This window comes from Neltuma alba, unplaced genomic scaffold, assembly GCF_004799145.2.
Source record: "Neltuma alba isolate B1F8T4 unplaced genomic scaffold, ASM479914v2 tig00010403_pilon, whole genome shotgun sequence".
Classification (NCBI taxonomy): Eukaryota; Viridiplantae; Streptophyta; class Magnoliopsida; order Fabales; family Fabaceae; genus Neltuma; species Neltuma alba.
This window is the reverse complement of record NW_021635305.1, coordinates 1,403-18,363: the sequence shown is the minus strand read 5'-3', so window position 1 is coordinate 18,363 and position 16,961 is coordinate 1,403. Positions and strand designations below refer to the sequence as shown.

At 38.3% G+C, this 16,961-nt stretch overlaps 1 protein-coding gene across 11 annotated transcripts in view; it reads left to right on the top strand.

Moving 5' to 3' along the window:
* The window catches only part of LOC114756419 (putative acyl-activating enzyme 19), a 29,513-nt gene extending 13,278 nt beyond the window's left edge, over nucleotides 1-16,235 (top strand). For 3 of the 11 annotated variants that reach the window (XM_028945361.1, XM_028945355.1, XM_028945352.1), the window contains 4 exons: nucleotides 5,134-5,209; nucleotides 5,300-5,386; nucleotides 8,125-8,168; nucleotides 15,970-16,232. In XM_028945361.1, coding sequence (XP_028801194.1) covers nucleotides 5,134-5,209; nucleotides 5,300-5,386; nucleotides 8,125-8,168; nucleotides 15,970-16,078 — 316 coding nt within the window. In that variant the 3' untranslated portion in view covers nucleotides 16,079-16,232. The other 8 variants (XM_028945357.1, XM_028945356.1, XM_028945360.1 and 5 more) reach the window with 7 other exon arrangements.
* Nucleotides 16,236-16,961: the final 726 nt, after the last annotated feature.

The following is a 16,961-nucleotide window of genomic DNA, read 5'->3' as shown; positions in this document are numbered from 1 at the left end:
TTTATAGTAATGGAGTGGTCTTTGGTACGGTATGGCGGTAACCCCTTCCATGACTCACACACCTTTGGGTAACCCTGTAATAATTTCGGAATAGCCGGTTTGATCTCTTCTGCTGACTCCTGACTGTCACTACCTGGTAGGTTCATCGTTCAGATTTCCACTAAATACCCAGCGGTCTGCGAACGAGTCAAGGAAGGATCTCCTCGCAGACACACCTACTTCTTATCAAAACTCACCTTTATGGATAGTTGTCTCCAGTTAATACGAGTCTCTCCTAACGTTTCTAGCCATGCAATTCCCAGTACCATGTCGATGTTGGAAAGAGCAAAAGGGTAGAAGGTTTGCTTGACCTGAATTCCTTGCAAGTCTAACTCCACGTCCCTGCATTCTCCCTTGGTAATGGTTTTTCGGCCATCCCCTATTGTTACTGAGTAAGGTCGAGTAGGAGTGACACTCATGTTCACCTCCTTGATCAGCTTGTCGGATATAAATTATGGGTCGCCCCGCTATCTATGAGAATCACCACAGGTTTTGCTCCCAACAACCCCCGGACCTTCATGGTACGATGGCTGGAGAAACTGACCACCATGGCTTGGGATAACTCTATTGGAGCCATCGCCTTCCCCTCTGCCTCCTATACTAATTCTTCAAAATCATCCTCCCCAATTTTCCCTTCATCCTCTTCGTTAATAACCAATAGTCGGAATTGCTTGCCCTTATATCGGTGGCTCAGACTGTATTTCTCGTCACATTTAAAGCACATTCCCAGCTCTCTTCTTCGATTAATCTCTGCCTCTGAGAGTCGCCGCGACCTCTGCGTGTTACTGCTTCCCTCAAATTCCCAACAACATCAAAAGTACGGGCGGTAGGGGATGGAAGAGTGACCTTCGGGGCTTCTAGTTTTGGTATCTCCAGCGGGCTTGAAAATTTTTGGTAAGTGGGCTTGGAGTTGGGCCACTTCAATGGAGACCCACCTTTTAGATGTTGAGCCCGCTTCTCCTCTACCTTCTGCAAGCTGACATTTCGCCCTTCAACCTAGTACTCATTGTCCATGAGCTCCTTAAGGTTCCTGGGTTTCATTAGGCGGGCGTCTGCTTTGACTTCGTCCTTCAGCCCATTCAAAAACATTCCCATCAATGATTCCTCCGATATATCCAGCAGGGTCGCTACTAGTAACTCAAAGTTTTCCTTGAACTCCAACACACCCTTGGTCTGTCTCAACCCCGCAATGCGCTTATAGTTATCCCCATCTTGGCTGCAATGGAATTGCTCGACCACAGCTTTCTTGAATGCTTTCCAATTGCCAATGGATGCCTTAACTTCGGTCCATTGGAACCAGTTGACCGCTTTTCCTTCCAACCTAACCACAGCGGCATCAAGCTTCTCAGACTCGGGTACTCCGTTGATGATAAAGTAGCGTTCCATCCTACAAATCCAGCCCATCGCGTCCTCCCCATCAGACAGAGGCATCTCGAGCTTCTGGTACTTTTGGACATCCTTCTCAGTACCCTTCTTCTCCCTTTCACTCACCTCCTTGGCCTCTAAGTTGACGGGTTCAGTAATTTCCTCTTCATGGTGGTGTCTGGTATCCCTCCCCGTGGGGCGAGCAAGGTCCTGAAGTAGGGCCAGCATAGTCGCGTTTTACTCTTGAAGCTGAGCCAAGATTTTCTACATTGAGGCGCGTTCCTCCCGTGCTTCCACATTAGCTCTCTGAAACTCACCAATGACTCTCTCCACATTCTCTAGTCTGTTTTCCATTCTCGTTCCCACCATACCTGGATGATCGGCTCTGATACCAGATTGTTGGAGCTCGCTGTATTATTCTGAATAACCAAGATTCACAGTAGAAGACCCCCTCAATGGAGGAAGGAGGGGGAAAAATGGCAAAATAGACTGAGTATCCTAGCTACCTATACTGGGAAAACAGAATAAAACGGCAAATATCTAATGGTGACTAGGAAAATTGATGAACAGTAAGGATAAAACCTTCCCTGACATTCGAGAGGTCAACAGCTCTCCAAAACCATCCACATGCTCCCTGTCCACACCCTTACGCACGCAACCCTAGATAACCGTCCCTCAGTCTTTGGGCTTGGGCCTCCTTCTACCATATACTGCCCTTATCTCAGTGCCAGGCCTATCAACAGCTAACCTAGATTGGCCGCTTCATCAACTAGATGTTAAAAGCGCTTTCTTAAATGATGATCTTGAAGAGGAGGTATACATGGAGACTCCTTTAGGGTTGAGAACTTTCAACAACTCCCCCAAGGTTTGTAGGCTTTACAAGTGTTTGTATAGATCAAAGCAATCACCTAGGGCATGGTTTTAACATTTTACCAGAGCTATTAAATTGTGGGGATGCAAACAAAGCCAAGCAGATCACATTTTGTTTATTAAGTGTTATGGAGATAGAATAACTACTCTCTTTGTTTATGTTGATGATATAATGCTAACAGGGAATGATGCTGAAGAGATTGCAAGGCTGAAGAAAAACTTGGCAATTGAATTTGAGATCAAAGAACTTGGGTCCCTAGGATATTTTTTGGGCATGGGAGTGGGGAATTAGTGTGTCTTAGCGCAAATACACCCTAGACCTACTAAAGGAGACGAGGGTGTTGGGAGCCAAACCTGCAAATTACCCAATGGAACTCAATCAAAAATGGACCATTAGACTTGATGGCACAACAATAAATGAGGAGAGATATCAGAAGCTAATAGGAAAACTAATTTATTTGTCTCACACAAGGCTTAACATATGCTATCTAGTCAGTGTAGCGAGTCAATTGTCAAGTAGCTCTTAGAAGACAGCTGTCTACAAGATTCTCAAATGTCTAAAAAAAGACCTCAGGGCAAGGATTATTCTTTGCAAAAAGGGACATTAGAAGCATTGAGTTGTTTATCGATGCAGATTAGGGAGGCTTCAAAACTAACTGGAGACCCATTATAGGGTATTGCTCCCATATATTGGGTAACTTAGTGACTTGGAGAAGCAAGAAACAACTAGTAGCATTTTGAATTTCTGCTGAATTTGAATATAGAGCACTAGTTTTAGGGATTTGTGAAGGGATGTGGCTGGTTAGGTTGTTGAAGGAACTGCAGATTGGAATTAATGATCCTATTAGGTCTGGTGTGATGATGTTTGAGCTATTAACATAGCAAACAATCCTGTACGTCATGATTGTATGAAGCATGTAGAGATTGACCGTCACTTTATTAAGGATAAATAGAGGCTAAGATGATAGATTTATCCTATATTCCTTCTAGGCACCAGATAGCAAATGTCATGACTAAGTCCCTCGCTTGGGAAAAATTTGAAGCTTTCATAGGCAAGTTGGGAATGATTGACATGTATTCACCAGCTTGAATGGAGTGTTGGAAGTATGGGTAGTAGACCTAGTTTTCTCTTTATAGATAGGATTGTTATCTCCTAGAATCATGCTAAGCTTTATTGAGTTTTATTATAATTTATTTCTGATTATATTCACTGAGATTATAGGAGGAGTTTAAGGGATTAGATTAGATCTGATTCTCTCCTTTTCCTATATATGTAACACTTTTCTATCAATGAAATTATCAAGAGCTGTTACCGCAAATTATTTCATGAATGTTGCAGATTCCCTCCCCCCCCGGGCCAAAAAAAAAACATGAAATGATTGAGGAAAATAATTGGAAACTTGAAATCTGAAGAAAATAAAAAAGAGGAAAGGAGAAATTAGCTGAGTAATTGATGCTCAGCTTCAAAGCTTTATTTGATGTATTTGCTTAATACATATAGAGAAGTACAAGATAAAACCTAAAGTTAAATCCTAATGTCTTGAAATTCGAGTTTAAATCGAGATAAAAACGCATCCTATCTAATATAATTAATTCTAATTTAAATGATGCATAAAATAATTAATAAAGCACTAAATAATAACCTAACTAATTGGACCCTCCTAAGTGGGCTTAGGCCAAAAAAAACAAAAAGAAAAAAAAGAAAAAAAGAAAGAAGTAAGGAAATAAAAAGATTTAGTCATGTTTTTCTATTTTGTAGTCTTTTAAAATATCCCTATAGATGGGAATAATCAGCTGCTACTCTCAGCACAATCTAAAAGGGTTATATTTAAATTGGACGCATTTCTGCTGCTTTGGATTTGAAGGATTGAAGGAATAGGGAAAATGGGACTCTGATTATTATTAATCCTTGAATAAAGCTTTGAGTACAATGGATATAGATAAGCGAAAGACCTAAGCGAATAAGCTAACCCTAGAATCTTTTCTAATCCTAGATTAAAGATGACAAAACACTGTATAAAATAGACAGAAATATTGATTAGTTAGCTGATATTAAACTTGTGCTTCTTAACAGGATCAATAAATCTCTGTTTTGTAGATATTCAACGTCTATTTTGAGTTGTGGGTAGCTGCTCCATATTCACTGATATTAATAACGTTAATGCCTCATGGTTGACCTAGTAAGTACATAAATAGTATTTATTGTTATTAGGCAGCATCGTGGGGAGTAAATACATTAGACATATCTCATGTAATCTTTTTCTTTATCTTGCGCAATCCCCTCTTCCTCTTTCTTCTGTACATGTTGTACATACTCCTTTGATCTATAGATGAAGATTTTCAGTGCTAATCTATGTGCCTTATATCATTACTACTACATACTCGATGTGTGAATTATTTAGTGAAATTATTAACAAATGTGTTAACAACGGAGTGTCTTATATTCTTTTCCAGTCTCTTAAAACATCACTGTAGATTGGAAGATTCAACTACTTTTCTTATGCGATCTAAAATATAATTAGTTTAATTAGATTGGACCAGAGAAGAATTGACATCTCTATTCGTTTTGCTCTATTTCCCTAGCCTGATTCTTTGTATTGCTGCTTGAATTGTTGGTAAATTTGTATTGCTTCATCCTTCTGCTTTACTTTCTTCAGCTGATTAATGAAACACTGGGATTTATTTTATGGTAGTTATGAATTCTATCCTCTTCATGGTCAATTTTTTTTTTTTTTAATAAGTTGTGTGTAGTTGGTGTATTGTGACTGCATACTTATGCTTGCACTATATAGCAAAATTATAAAGAATTTGTGTTCTAGCACTACTGAGTACTGAAGTTGTGCTAAATAATTGGTCTAGTGGTTCTGTTCAGTGGGAGACCAAACTGGAAGGACGGGTTGAATGTTCTGCAGCAATTGTTTGCGACTTTTCCCAGGTTGGTTTTTATATGTCAACATATCAGGTCACTTTATTGCATGGACTTATAGATTCTATCCATTTGTTCTAACATATGGTATCTCTCCAGGTGGTTGTTGGATGTTATAGGGGGAAAATTTATTTTCTTGATTTTTCCAATGGAAACACTTATTGGAGTTTTCAAACATCTGGAGAGGTATCTAGTTTCAATGCTGGATCAAATTGCCTTTTCTTTTTTGTTTGATGTTTCTTAGCTTATCTTTAAAGTTTCAAGCATATCACAGGCATGATTTTTATTTAGAATGTAGGCCCTATGCTTGATTAGATGAATTTCATGCTAAGTCACTGCAAAGACAAACTATGCCTGGGAATGCAGTAATGTAAAGAACAGGAGAAATAAAGTATGTTATGTTGCTTTTAGAACACGGAACAAGCAAATGAATTGACAAAAGTAATACATTTATAGTCGCACGCTTATATAATGATAATATTGTTAAAAGTAAAACTAGGAAGATCCACCTTGTCTCGTTTTCTACTTTTCTTCTGATTCTCTCGTAGATGTTTTAATGGAACCTCTCTTCGTTCACTCTCCCAGATGCGATTTCTTCTTGATTATCATTTTTCACCAAGACCACATCAGTCCAAATTAAAATTATATATTGATTACGTTTTAAACCTCTACATTTTCTTAAAGAATACAGAAGTGGGATGAAAGAGGTATGAAGGGGGAAGAGAAGAGAGAGAGATCAGAACCGGCTTAGTTTGAGCAAAAGCAACAGCATAGCATATTCTGAATCCCAAGTCCCTATTTGTGCTCAACCTAGGCAAACTGTCATCAACACAAACTGAACCTAACTAATGTATGACTAACAAAACTAATTCTTGTGTTCATTATTATTTACATTGCAAATAGTCCTTAGTGTGATTGGCCTTTTGACAATGATTATACAAACTTTTACTTCTTTTCAAGTTATTATTCTTTGTTGGTGGTCTGGAACTGTTATAGGTGTTTTTGGAAGTTCGACAACATGGTAGCCCAGCACAAGCATAGTTCTTTCCACTGCTGCTAGGCATTCCTTGCTAGGTCTTATTCCTACTTTCTTTTCTTCTGACTCTAGAAAAAACAGCTTTTAAAGTTGGAAGAGGTCTAATGGCAAGAATCCTTACCTGAACATCATCAAAACTCATTCAGCTTCATCAGGAATTTGTAGATATGCGTCTTTTCTAAAATCTTTACCTATCATTCAATATCTTCAGCTCAGCTCCAGATGTGTATCTCCAAATGGTCCCGTTGCTTCCAAAATTTAGACAATTTATTAAAATGCTGTCATTGGCTTTTTCCCTTGTTTTACCTCATGAATAGCACATTTGATCTCAAATATCTTTACTGCACTTTCTTGGGTTGAATGTGCTTTTGCAGCAGCTTCCCAAATTTCAACAATTGTTTCATTTTGCATGGAGGTCCCACTGATGTGTCGCTCGATAGAGTTGGACAGCCATGCCATTACTTGATTATTCCTAGCCTTCCATGTTTTATATTTCAGATCAGTTGAGCCTAGCATTTTTGTCATTGGTCAAGTACCTTACTTTCCCACGCAAGTGTACTTAGTCACATACCACTCCAAAGTGGGTAGTTGTCCTTGTTGGGTTTATGGCCCGTAATGTTGCCCCTTGATTTTCATTGTTAGCATTGCGATTTGGGTGTGTCGTTGGCAGGATTATAGTTGTCCAAATATAAAATCTATGTTTAGGCTTAGTTAAGGTGTTAGAAGAGTAGTTCTGCTATGGGATGATAACAATGAGCCTTATCCTACTAGGTGGAGTTAACTACACAGATCGTATGGCATCATTGGACTCTATTAACAAACAAATTTTTTGATATATTACTAACCAAAAGGTCCCGCTAATAACTTCATTGAGTGTTTGTTTGGTTTTTCTCTACCCCTGTTTAGAGGATTCTGTATTGCTTGATTTGCCCTCTTTACCAATGTATCCAGTAGTCTTCTTTGTATGTGTCTAAAGAACCTCAAATGATTTTCTACAATTGCTCTATAATAGACACCGCTCTAACTCATCCTCATTTATGTTCAATATGAATCTTATCATTTTTTTGTATGATAATACATTCATCTCAAATACCTCCACTTTATACCATTAAAAGTTTCTTTACTAATCTGGGTAGATTCTGCTGGCAAAAACAGAAATTTTTGGCCAAAGTAGAGGAAGGAGGACTCTCGGAAGTAACAATACCACTGATTAATTGTATTGGAATAGTCACATTCTTCAGATGTGCATGATGGCAAAAGTGCTTAAGTATTATTGAGATGTAAAACTATTGGGAGCAATTGAGAATTACCATTTAAAATGATGAAGACATAATTTCTCTTCTCCCTTGTGATCAAAACACCATAATGGCAAGGGCTCTGCTATCGTGTAGAATACAGGGCTGAATTTTAAAAAGAGAAAGGATTACAAGAACTTTGATCCGCAAACTATGCAGTACAAGCACTGTATATTTTCTTCCCAAAATGCTAGATAAACCAAGATACATAACTGAGGGACTATCATCAAGTGTTATAATGTGATATTTTAATCCCTTAAATTCAAAACCTAATTGATATTAAGTAATGACAGAAAGGTAAAATGAAATAATTGTAATATAAGTGGACCTAATAAATAAGGAATAGATTATCTATATTACATTTTTAACTCTGTATATTCAATTTTAAAATTTTGTGCATTTTGCTACATCAAATATTCAGTTCAATCAAAGAAATTCTTATTAGTGAAATGATGAAAAATGTTTGACTTTGAAAATATACCAGTGTTTCTTCATTCTATTTCATACTTTTGTTCATCGTATTACATTGTTAATGGCAATGTAAAATAGTCACGTGCTCGTTTATTTGACCCACTCTTTCTATTATTGTGAAGGTGAAATCACAGCCAGTTGTAGATACAAGTAGGCAATTGATATGGTAATTTTCTGCACTTCTCAATGATAATCTAGTGATCGCATATGTTTTGCATAATGCTTTGTATATGATTTGCTTCATGGGCATGTTGATTTATTACGTAGATTTGACCAAACAGTTTGCAAACTTTGCTTAATCTTGGAACAGTAAAGGTGAAATTGAAATTTTTCCAGTATATGAAGTAGGCTTCAAAGTCTTCATTCTTTCTACCTAACACTACATTTTAGGGCTAGATCTATAAAAGAAGGCCCAAACAGGGGAGGCAGGCCAAAGTCAGGGGCATATTGGGAACTAGGGAGCCTAACGATCATCTAACAATGTCAGGGTGGTGGAACGCTTGAAATAAAAGTAGCATGAGCAACGTAGGAGGTAGACAGGGTGATTGGTTTATGGGAGAGGTCATGGTCTCTCGAAAACCAGTGACAGTGTGCTGTTTATTTCATTTTCAGTTTCTTTTTGTTTTGTTTCATTATCTAGTGTAGTTGTCATAATTTCGTTGAAGTTGTTGAAGCAGCGTCAATTGGTTATTAATCTAAAAAGTGTGTGCTTGGGCAAAGTTAGATAGAATACCAGGCCATATAATTTCTGTTGAAGGCGTTTAAGCAGATCCCTCCAAAATCACAGCTATGGTGCAGTGGTCTAAGCCCCAAAATTTGAAGGCTTTAAGAGGATTTTTGGGCTTGATAGGGTACTACAGAAAGTTTGTCAAGGGACACAGTCGAATTACAGCTCCACTACCCCAATTTCTTGAGAAATATTCATTCAGTGGGGTGAGAAGACACAAGAGGCATTTGAAGAACTCGAAGTTGCCATGACCATTTGAAGAATTTCGGTATATTGAAATCTGGTATATTCACATTCTCTGAGCCTTGGGATTAAATAGATTACAAGAGGGAAATCCTCAACAATAAATCAGGAAATTTGAGACCCAATATCCCATCAATACTCTCCTGCTATCCTAACCGAAATTTTCTCCTACGAATCAGTCTAAATCAGAATTTTACATAGTGTATTTACATAATTACCACACTCCCTCTCCAGTTGGATCATAGATATTTATCATGTTCAACTTCCCTACAAACTTTTCAAACACTTCTTCCGGTAAGCCTTTGGTAAGTATATCAGCAAGCTGTAACTTTGTGGGTACATAGGAGAGACAGATTATTCCTTCTTCCACCTTTTCTCTAATGAAGTGGCGATCCACTTCAACATGTTTGGTCCTGCTGTGCTTTACAAGATTCAGTGCCATATTAAGAGCTGCCTTGTTGTCATAGAAGAGTCTCAAAGGAGAGTCTATCTGTATTTGTGCTTCATCTGCTACTCGCTTCAGCCATAGCCCCTCCATGATTCCTTGGGCCAAGGCTTGTAGTTCTGATTCTGCACTACTTTTTGCCACAACTTGTTGTTTCTTACCTTGCCAAGTAACTAAATTCCCCCATATGAAGGTGTAGTATCCTGAAGTTGATCTGCTGTCCTCCTATGAACCAGTCCAGTCAGCATCTGTATAGATTTCAATAGTTCTCAGATTGCTCTTCTTGAAGAACAGCCCTTGGCCGGGTGTACCTTTTAAATACCTGAGTATTTTATAAGCTGCATCCATATGTTTTTTCTTTGTAGAATGCATATGTTGGCTAGCTACACTTACTGCAAATGCAATGTTAGGACGAGTATGTGAGAGATAAATGAGTTTTCCCACTAGTCGTTGATATTGGCCTTTGTTTGCAGCAACTTCATCCTTTTCTTGTTTCTTCCTTTTTGCAGCTTCTCTTTCGGTTTTAGTAGCTTGTTCATTTTTTCTAATCTATTGATGGGAACTCTGCTTGGTCTGCATCCAAGCATTCCAGTTTCCTTGAGTAAATCTAGGATATAATTTTGTTGAGAGGCATATATTCCCTCTTTAGATCTTGCTACTTCCATCCCTAGAAAATGTTTCAGTTTTCCAAGGTCCTTAACTTCAAATTCCTTGTTCAAGGCTACCTTTATACGGTCTATCTCCTTAACATCATTCCTAGTGACTATGATATCATCAACATACACAATAAGGATGGTTATTAACTTTTCATTCCTCATGACAAACATAGTGTGATCAGATAAACTTTGTTTGTATCACTCAGCCTTAAGAATAGTGGAGAATCTGTCAAACCAAGCTCTTGGTGACTGTTTTAGCCCATAGATGGATTTTTTAAGTTTGCATTCCTGGTGTCTTTTTCCTTCATCAAAACTTGGTGGAAGTGTCAAGCATACTTCCTCTTTGAGATCACCATTGAGAAAGGCGTTCTTGATGTCGAGTTGCTCAAGTGGCCAATCCAAATTTGCTGCGATTGAAAGTGAAACTCTAATGGTGTTAAGTTTTGCTACAGGGGCAAAATTTTCATTGTAATCAATCCCGTTTGTCTAGGTAAACCGTTGGCAACTAATCTGGCTTTGAACTTGTTTAATGTACCATCTGCATTATATTTTGGGGTGAAGACCCACTTGTAGCCCACTGGTTTCTTTCCCCTTGGTAGGTCTACAATTTCCCAAGTACCATTCTTCTCCAGGGCCCTCATTTCTTCTGACACTGCAGCTTTCCATTTAGGAATCTCAAATGCCTCATACACATTGTTAGGTACTTTAATATTCTTAAGACTAGTCACAAAATTATAGTAATTTCAAGAAAGAGCAGCATAGGATACATACTTCTGAATAGGGTGCTTGGTGCAAGTATGAGGCTCTTTTCGCAAGGCAATGGGTCTGTCAAGATTATCATTCACATTAGCTGGAGGATTCACATTATCATGGACTTCTATAGGATCCATCACTGGGTTGGAGATCGGCACTTCTTCAGAGCAAGGACGGTCATTTGTAGTAGTATTCCGTCGTGAGTAAGTCTTGCCCCATTTCTGTCGAGTACTAGTACTAGATGGCACATTGATAGGTAGGTTAGTGGGAGGTATAGGTTCGGGTGTGCACTCTATAGACTGAAATTCACTCTGACTCTCCCCCTGAATTGAAGACTGAGGGTGAGAGACGGTGACATCACGACTCACAAATAGAAGGTGAGAGACAGGATCATAGCCCCTGTAGCCTTTTTGGAAGTTAGAGCAATTGAGGAAGACACATTTGAGGGGCACGGGGATCTAGCTTAGAAGAAGGATGATGAATGTGAACATAGACAAGGCACCCAAAGATACGAAGAAGAAGTGTAGAATCGAGATGAGAAACACTCCCATTTTGCGAAGTTCATCAAGCGGGGAAGTATAGGAAAACACACTGCTGGGAAGGCGATTAATGAGGTGTGTGGTAGTGAGAATGGCATTCCCTCAAAAGTATTTAAGGACATTATGAGTATAGAGAAGGGCACGGGTAACTTCAAGGAGATGTTTATTCTTATGTTCAGCAATCCTATTTTGTTGTGGACTATGAGGGCAGCTACTCTTGTGAACAATGCCATGTTGGGTGAGAAAGGTGCCAAAGGTGTGATTAGAGTACCCAGTTCTATTATCAGTGTGAAGAACTCGGATTGTTGTGTTGAATTGAGTCTTGACATAATTAAAGAATTCAATAAAGATGTTGCAAACATCAGTTTTATTCTTAACGAGGTACACCCAAGTCATCCGCGTGTGATCATCGATGAACGTGACAGAATATTTGGAATGTGTTCGATTTGGAATTATTGATGGGCCCCACACGTCACTATGAATGATTGAAAAAGGTCGGGAAGCCTTATAAACAGTCGGAGAAAAAGTAATACGATGATGTTTAGCTAACTCAGACTTCACAATGAAAACGAGAATCTTTATTGGATGAAAAATTGGGAAACAATTTTTGTAAATAGGAAAAACTAGGATGACCTAGCCTTTTATGCCATAACAAAAGGTTATTATCATCAGAAGCAAAAACAGAGTTCCTGATTCTAGAGCATAATGCAGTCACGGTAGAAACATCTAGATAGTAAAGTCGAAAGTAGATTACAAGCCAAGTGAGGAACACGTAAAACAGAATCAAGGTGTAGTGATTTCGAAATATTGATAGAACCAACTCTAGCAATTAGAGCAGGCAGACCAGTGCAGTGGCAGTGGTAATCTTCTTCTTCCCTACTAAAGGTTTATAGGAAACAAACATTTCTGCTTCTGAGGTCATGTGGTCAGGGGTACCAGTGTCAACAATCCACTTTGAAGAAGGAAGAGAAGTATGCAAAGCAACCTTGGATGTACCTTTATGAACCATGGAGGCAAAAGCTACAGGCTTCTATTCGGCTTGCAAAGTTTTAAAAACCTCCATGAGTTGAGTCATTTGTTTTGCTGAAGACAGGAGCTGGGGAATCAGCCTCTTATGTAGCTTGGTGGGCTCAAGCTTTACCTTTACGGGGCTTCCAATCAGCTGGTTTGTCGTGTAGGTCCCAACATCTGTCACGAGTGTGACCTACCTTGTGGCAATGGTCACACGTGGGTCGGTTTCGTCCAGGAGTAGCAAGGTCATGCCCCTTCCTAACAAAGGTAGAGGAATTAGAGGAAGTCGGTCTTGGTTCAAGAAGCATGATTTGTCACCAAGACTCCTCTCGTCGAACAACAGACTGGACCTCTAATGGGGAAGCTAGAGACGTATGACTTAAGATGTGGCCACGGACATCATCAAATACAGTATTTAGGCCAGCTAGAAAGAGCAGAACACGTTTGGTGTCAACATTCCATTTGTGATGAGCAGCATCAGCAGAAGAGGTCCAAACTTCCCTCAGTTAAGAGATCCAATTCCTGCCATGGAGCAACCAATTCAAGCCAGTACTCCATAACGCTTCGTGGGCCTTGTTCACATCGCCAGATATGGTGTTGAAGATCAAAGAGGCAAGAGTGATCCTTCCCATCTGAATAGGAATCGCGCACAGCATCCCAAATTTCTTTCACAGTGGGCAGATACATGAAGTTGCGTTTGAGTTGGCGGGACACTGTATTGATTAACCAAGAGGAGATGAGAGAATTGTCAATTTTCCATTGGGTCACTACGGCAGACGACTTGTTGGAGGGCATCACTGCTTCATCAGTTAGATAACCCAACTTTTCGTGACCGCTAATGGCGAGTTGAATGGCTTGAGCCCAATCATGATAATTGGTGAATGTGAGTTTCTCCGAGACATTGGATATTGAAGAACCATCGAAACCAGAACTCAACCCGTGGGGAGTTCGGGTTTTCAAACTGTCGGACCCATCAAGAGAAGATGCCATGGTTTGAGGCTTCTTGAGTCACTAGAAACACAGACCGAATCAGACAGAGGAGGAAAGAAAACCGAGTGCCAGGTGCTTTGTCAAGGCAAGATACTTACTTGGAGCTTAGGTACTCTTACTTTGGCAATATGATGGCATTATAGAACTAAAACATGAGATTTACAGGATGAAGGGCTCAAAGAAATAATGCAGCAGTTTATGCAAGGCTAGGAGGGACCAAAAGGGTATGCCATGAGAAATGAAGTCGTGTTTTATAAAGGAAAGCAAGTGCTGCCGCGTCACTCCTCCAAGACAATTGAGCTTATCAAGCAGTTCCATGATTCCCCTCTTGGAGGGCACTTGGGTTACTTAAGAACATGGTTATCAAATCAGGATACGAATCGTGAATTAGAAAACCGGTTTTTTGAATCTTGAATTGTGTACAATTCATGAACAATTATTAAGGATGATATATAAGTAATTTTTATATAAGAAAATATCAAAAGTTTGTAGATATTAGGTGCTATACGCCTCCTAAAAAAAAAAAAAAAGAGAGCCAACATATGAAATTTCAAACCCAAGTGGTCCCTAAAGTCAGTTCAAAAATCAAAATTCTAACTTCAAAAGACAAGAGTCACTAAACATAAAATTCAATCAATCATTCATCATCTCCAAGATTAATGTCACTTAATTCGTGATTATCATCCATTAACAATGTCACTTCTTCATCACCTTCTTCCCTCCTCCCCATCTTCAACATTATCTTTATTCTTATTCTCTTGCCTTACTATAGATTTTCCTTTGCATGATAGTATATATTCAATTTTCTTGGACCTAGGAAAAAACCATGATGGTGTATATTTAGATATAAATCAACTTAAGTTTAGTTTTAAAATATTATATCTCTCTTTTTTGCTTCAAGCTCCTTCATCAAGAGTGAAACTCTCATGTATATCTATCATATCCATGATCATCCACTGGTAAGTATGGATTTTCTTTTTCAGTGATCAACTCATCATCAGATTCAACATATGATAAACAGATTGGATCATATGTCTCGTTTTTTTTCCCCTCTAATTTTCTGTCTCATCTCAAGTTGAAAGTTGACAAATACAAGTGCTTGTTGTTCTAAGTGATTTCTTTGCTTAGTATGCATTTGATTAAATGTGCTTCAATTTCTTTCACATCCAGTAGCACTACGTATGAGACTCAAAATTCTCATAACTATTTTTTATAACTCCTTCCTTTTCCTCCATAACCTTCCTACCAAAGAGCTAAAAAAAAAAAAAGAAATAATTAGGAATGTTTTGTCAAATTCATATTTATTATTAGGATTAAAAATTAAATTCCTATAAATAGTATAAGACTAGAAAACGATACTGGGTTGCTTTTTTGTCTCTAGTATCTATTGCCATGCTCCTTCCAAAAAGCTTCTTAGCAGACTTAAACGTCTCAAGTTGTTGTTCAACTAAAGATCTTGTCTTTCTATTTGAAATCATTCTCTCAATAGTTTCATATAAACCAAAATAAACTTCTCTATCCATTTTAAATTTTTCATCATAATGAAACTTAAGAAAACAATGAATAAGTTATGTTTTTCTAACATACAATTAAATTAGTAAACAATAAATATTTAAATTTTGAAGTGTGTAAAACTTACTTAGGATTAAAAAGTAGGTAGCTACATGGTAGGGGTCTATATAGCTGTAAATTTCAACAAGTAACAATTGTCTTCCACAGCTTTTTATACTTTGATTCCTTCTTTTGAAAATTGTTAGCATTCTCTTCTATGGCTCTATGCATTACTTCATAAATATATAGCAGGTCTAGAGTCACCATCTATAAGTCTCAAAACTTTGACAAGCGGACTCACACACTTTAAGCAATATCTGATGAAACACCAAAATCTAGAATCCCTAAAAGCCATGTCCACTACTTGCTTACCCTCACTTTTATGTCCAAATAGCTAGACACCCAATCATTTGAAGCAAACATGGTTCGAAGAGCATTCTTTTGTTGCAATATGCAACTTAAAGTAAGATATGCTGTTGCAAATTTTGTCACTGTCAGTCTGGCGAATTATCTTCACTTGGAATACTTTCTAAACATTTTAAGGATGTGACACTTGCCAATGAAATAAATATGAATCTTTGAGTTCAGCTGGGTTGTTACAACCTCGTTTGATCCCACAAGCTACATGTGAGGATCTTAGCATGGATTTTATAGGAGGGATGTCTAAAAGCAGTCGCTATGACAACATACTGGTGGTGGTGGTAGACTGGTTCATAAATATGCCCACTTTGTTCCCTTGTCACATCCTTATGATGTAAAAACAGTAGCTGAGGTGTTCTTGGGGAAATCGTAAGGTTACATGGCTTTCCTAGCACTATTGTGATTGATTGAGATAGGGTATTCATCAGTCAGTTCTTGAAAGAGTTGTTTAGCATGGCTCGAAGTACACTTAAATATAGTTCTTATCATTTGGAGACCAATAGGCAAATGGAAGTGGCAAACCGAAGCTTAGAGATTTATTTGAGGTGTTTTGCTGGAAATACGCATAAGAAATGATCTAAGATGTATTGTGCTGAATATTGGGATAATACTACTTATAATGAAACAACCAGGATGGCACCATTCAAGGCTCTATATGGGAGGGACCTGAGATCAACCTTCAAGGGTGCAAGAAGTGGACCAGTAATTACAAGAGAGGAATGCTATCCTAGAGGAGCGTAAAGAATAGTTGCAAACGGCACAAGTTCAAATGAAGAACCAGGCTGATAACCACCGTAGAGAGGACACTTTTGAGGTATGAGATGTTATTTACCTCAGGTTGAAACCATATCAAGTCAAATCACTTGCTACGAGGTCTAATGAGAAGTTGTCTCCACATTACTATGGGTCGTATCGGTTTCTATAAAAAATTGGAGAAGCTGCTTAATAGTTGGAGCTCCTACCTACTGCCAAAATTCACAATGTATTTCTGTGTGTCCCAATTAAAGACAGCCCTCAAAGTTACTACTACAGCTCAACTATTACTAGAAGGGCTAACTAAAGAATTGGAATTGTAAGTGCAACTAGAGCTAGTCAAGCAGATGTGCAGAAAAAGGGATGAAATTTTACAACTTCTCATTAAATGGAAGAATCTGCCTGACTAGTGGGTAACTTGAATAATTCTTCCGTAATTCTCATTGATGAATTTAGTTAGATATATGCACAAAAATAATGGAATCAAGGCCAAGATAAATGGGCAGGATTCATAGGAATTACAATAAAGAGAAAGAGAGAATCAGATTACAATCAAATCTCCTAATAATATTTACAACTAATTCCTATAATTTCTCCTATAATCAGCTATATTATCCCCCTCAAGTTGAAATATAGATGTTGATCATGCCAACTTGCCAATGAAGTGTTCGAATTTTCCTCGGGCTAGTCTTTTTGTAAAAGCATCTATTGTCTATTCTTTTGATGGTATGGATCTGAGAACAATTACCCCATCATCAATCTTCTCTCTTACAAAGTGCTTGTCTCTCTCAACATGCTTCATGTGATCATATTGAACAGGGTTATGAGAGATATTGATGGCTGCCATGTTGTCTGAGTAGAGTTTAATAGG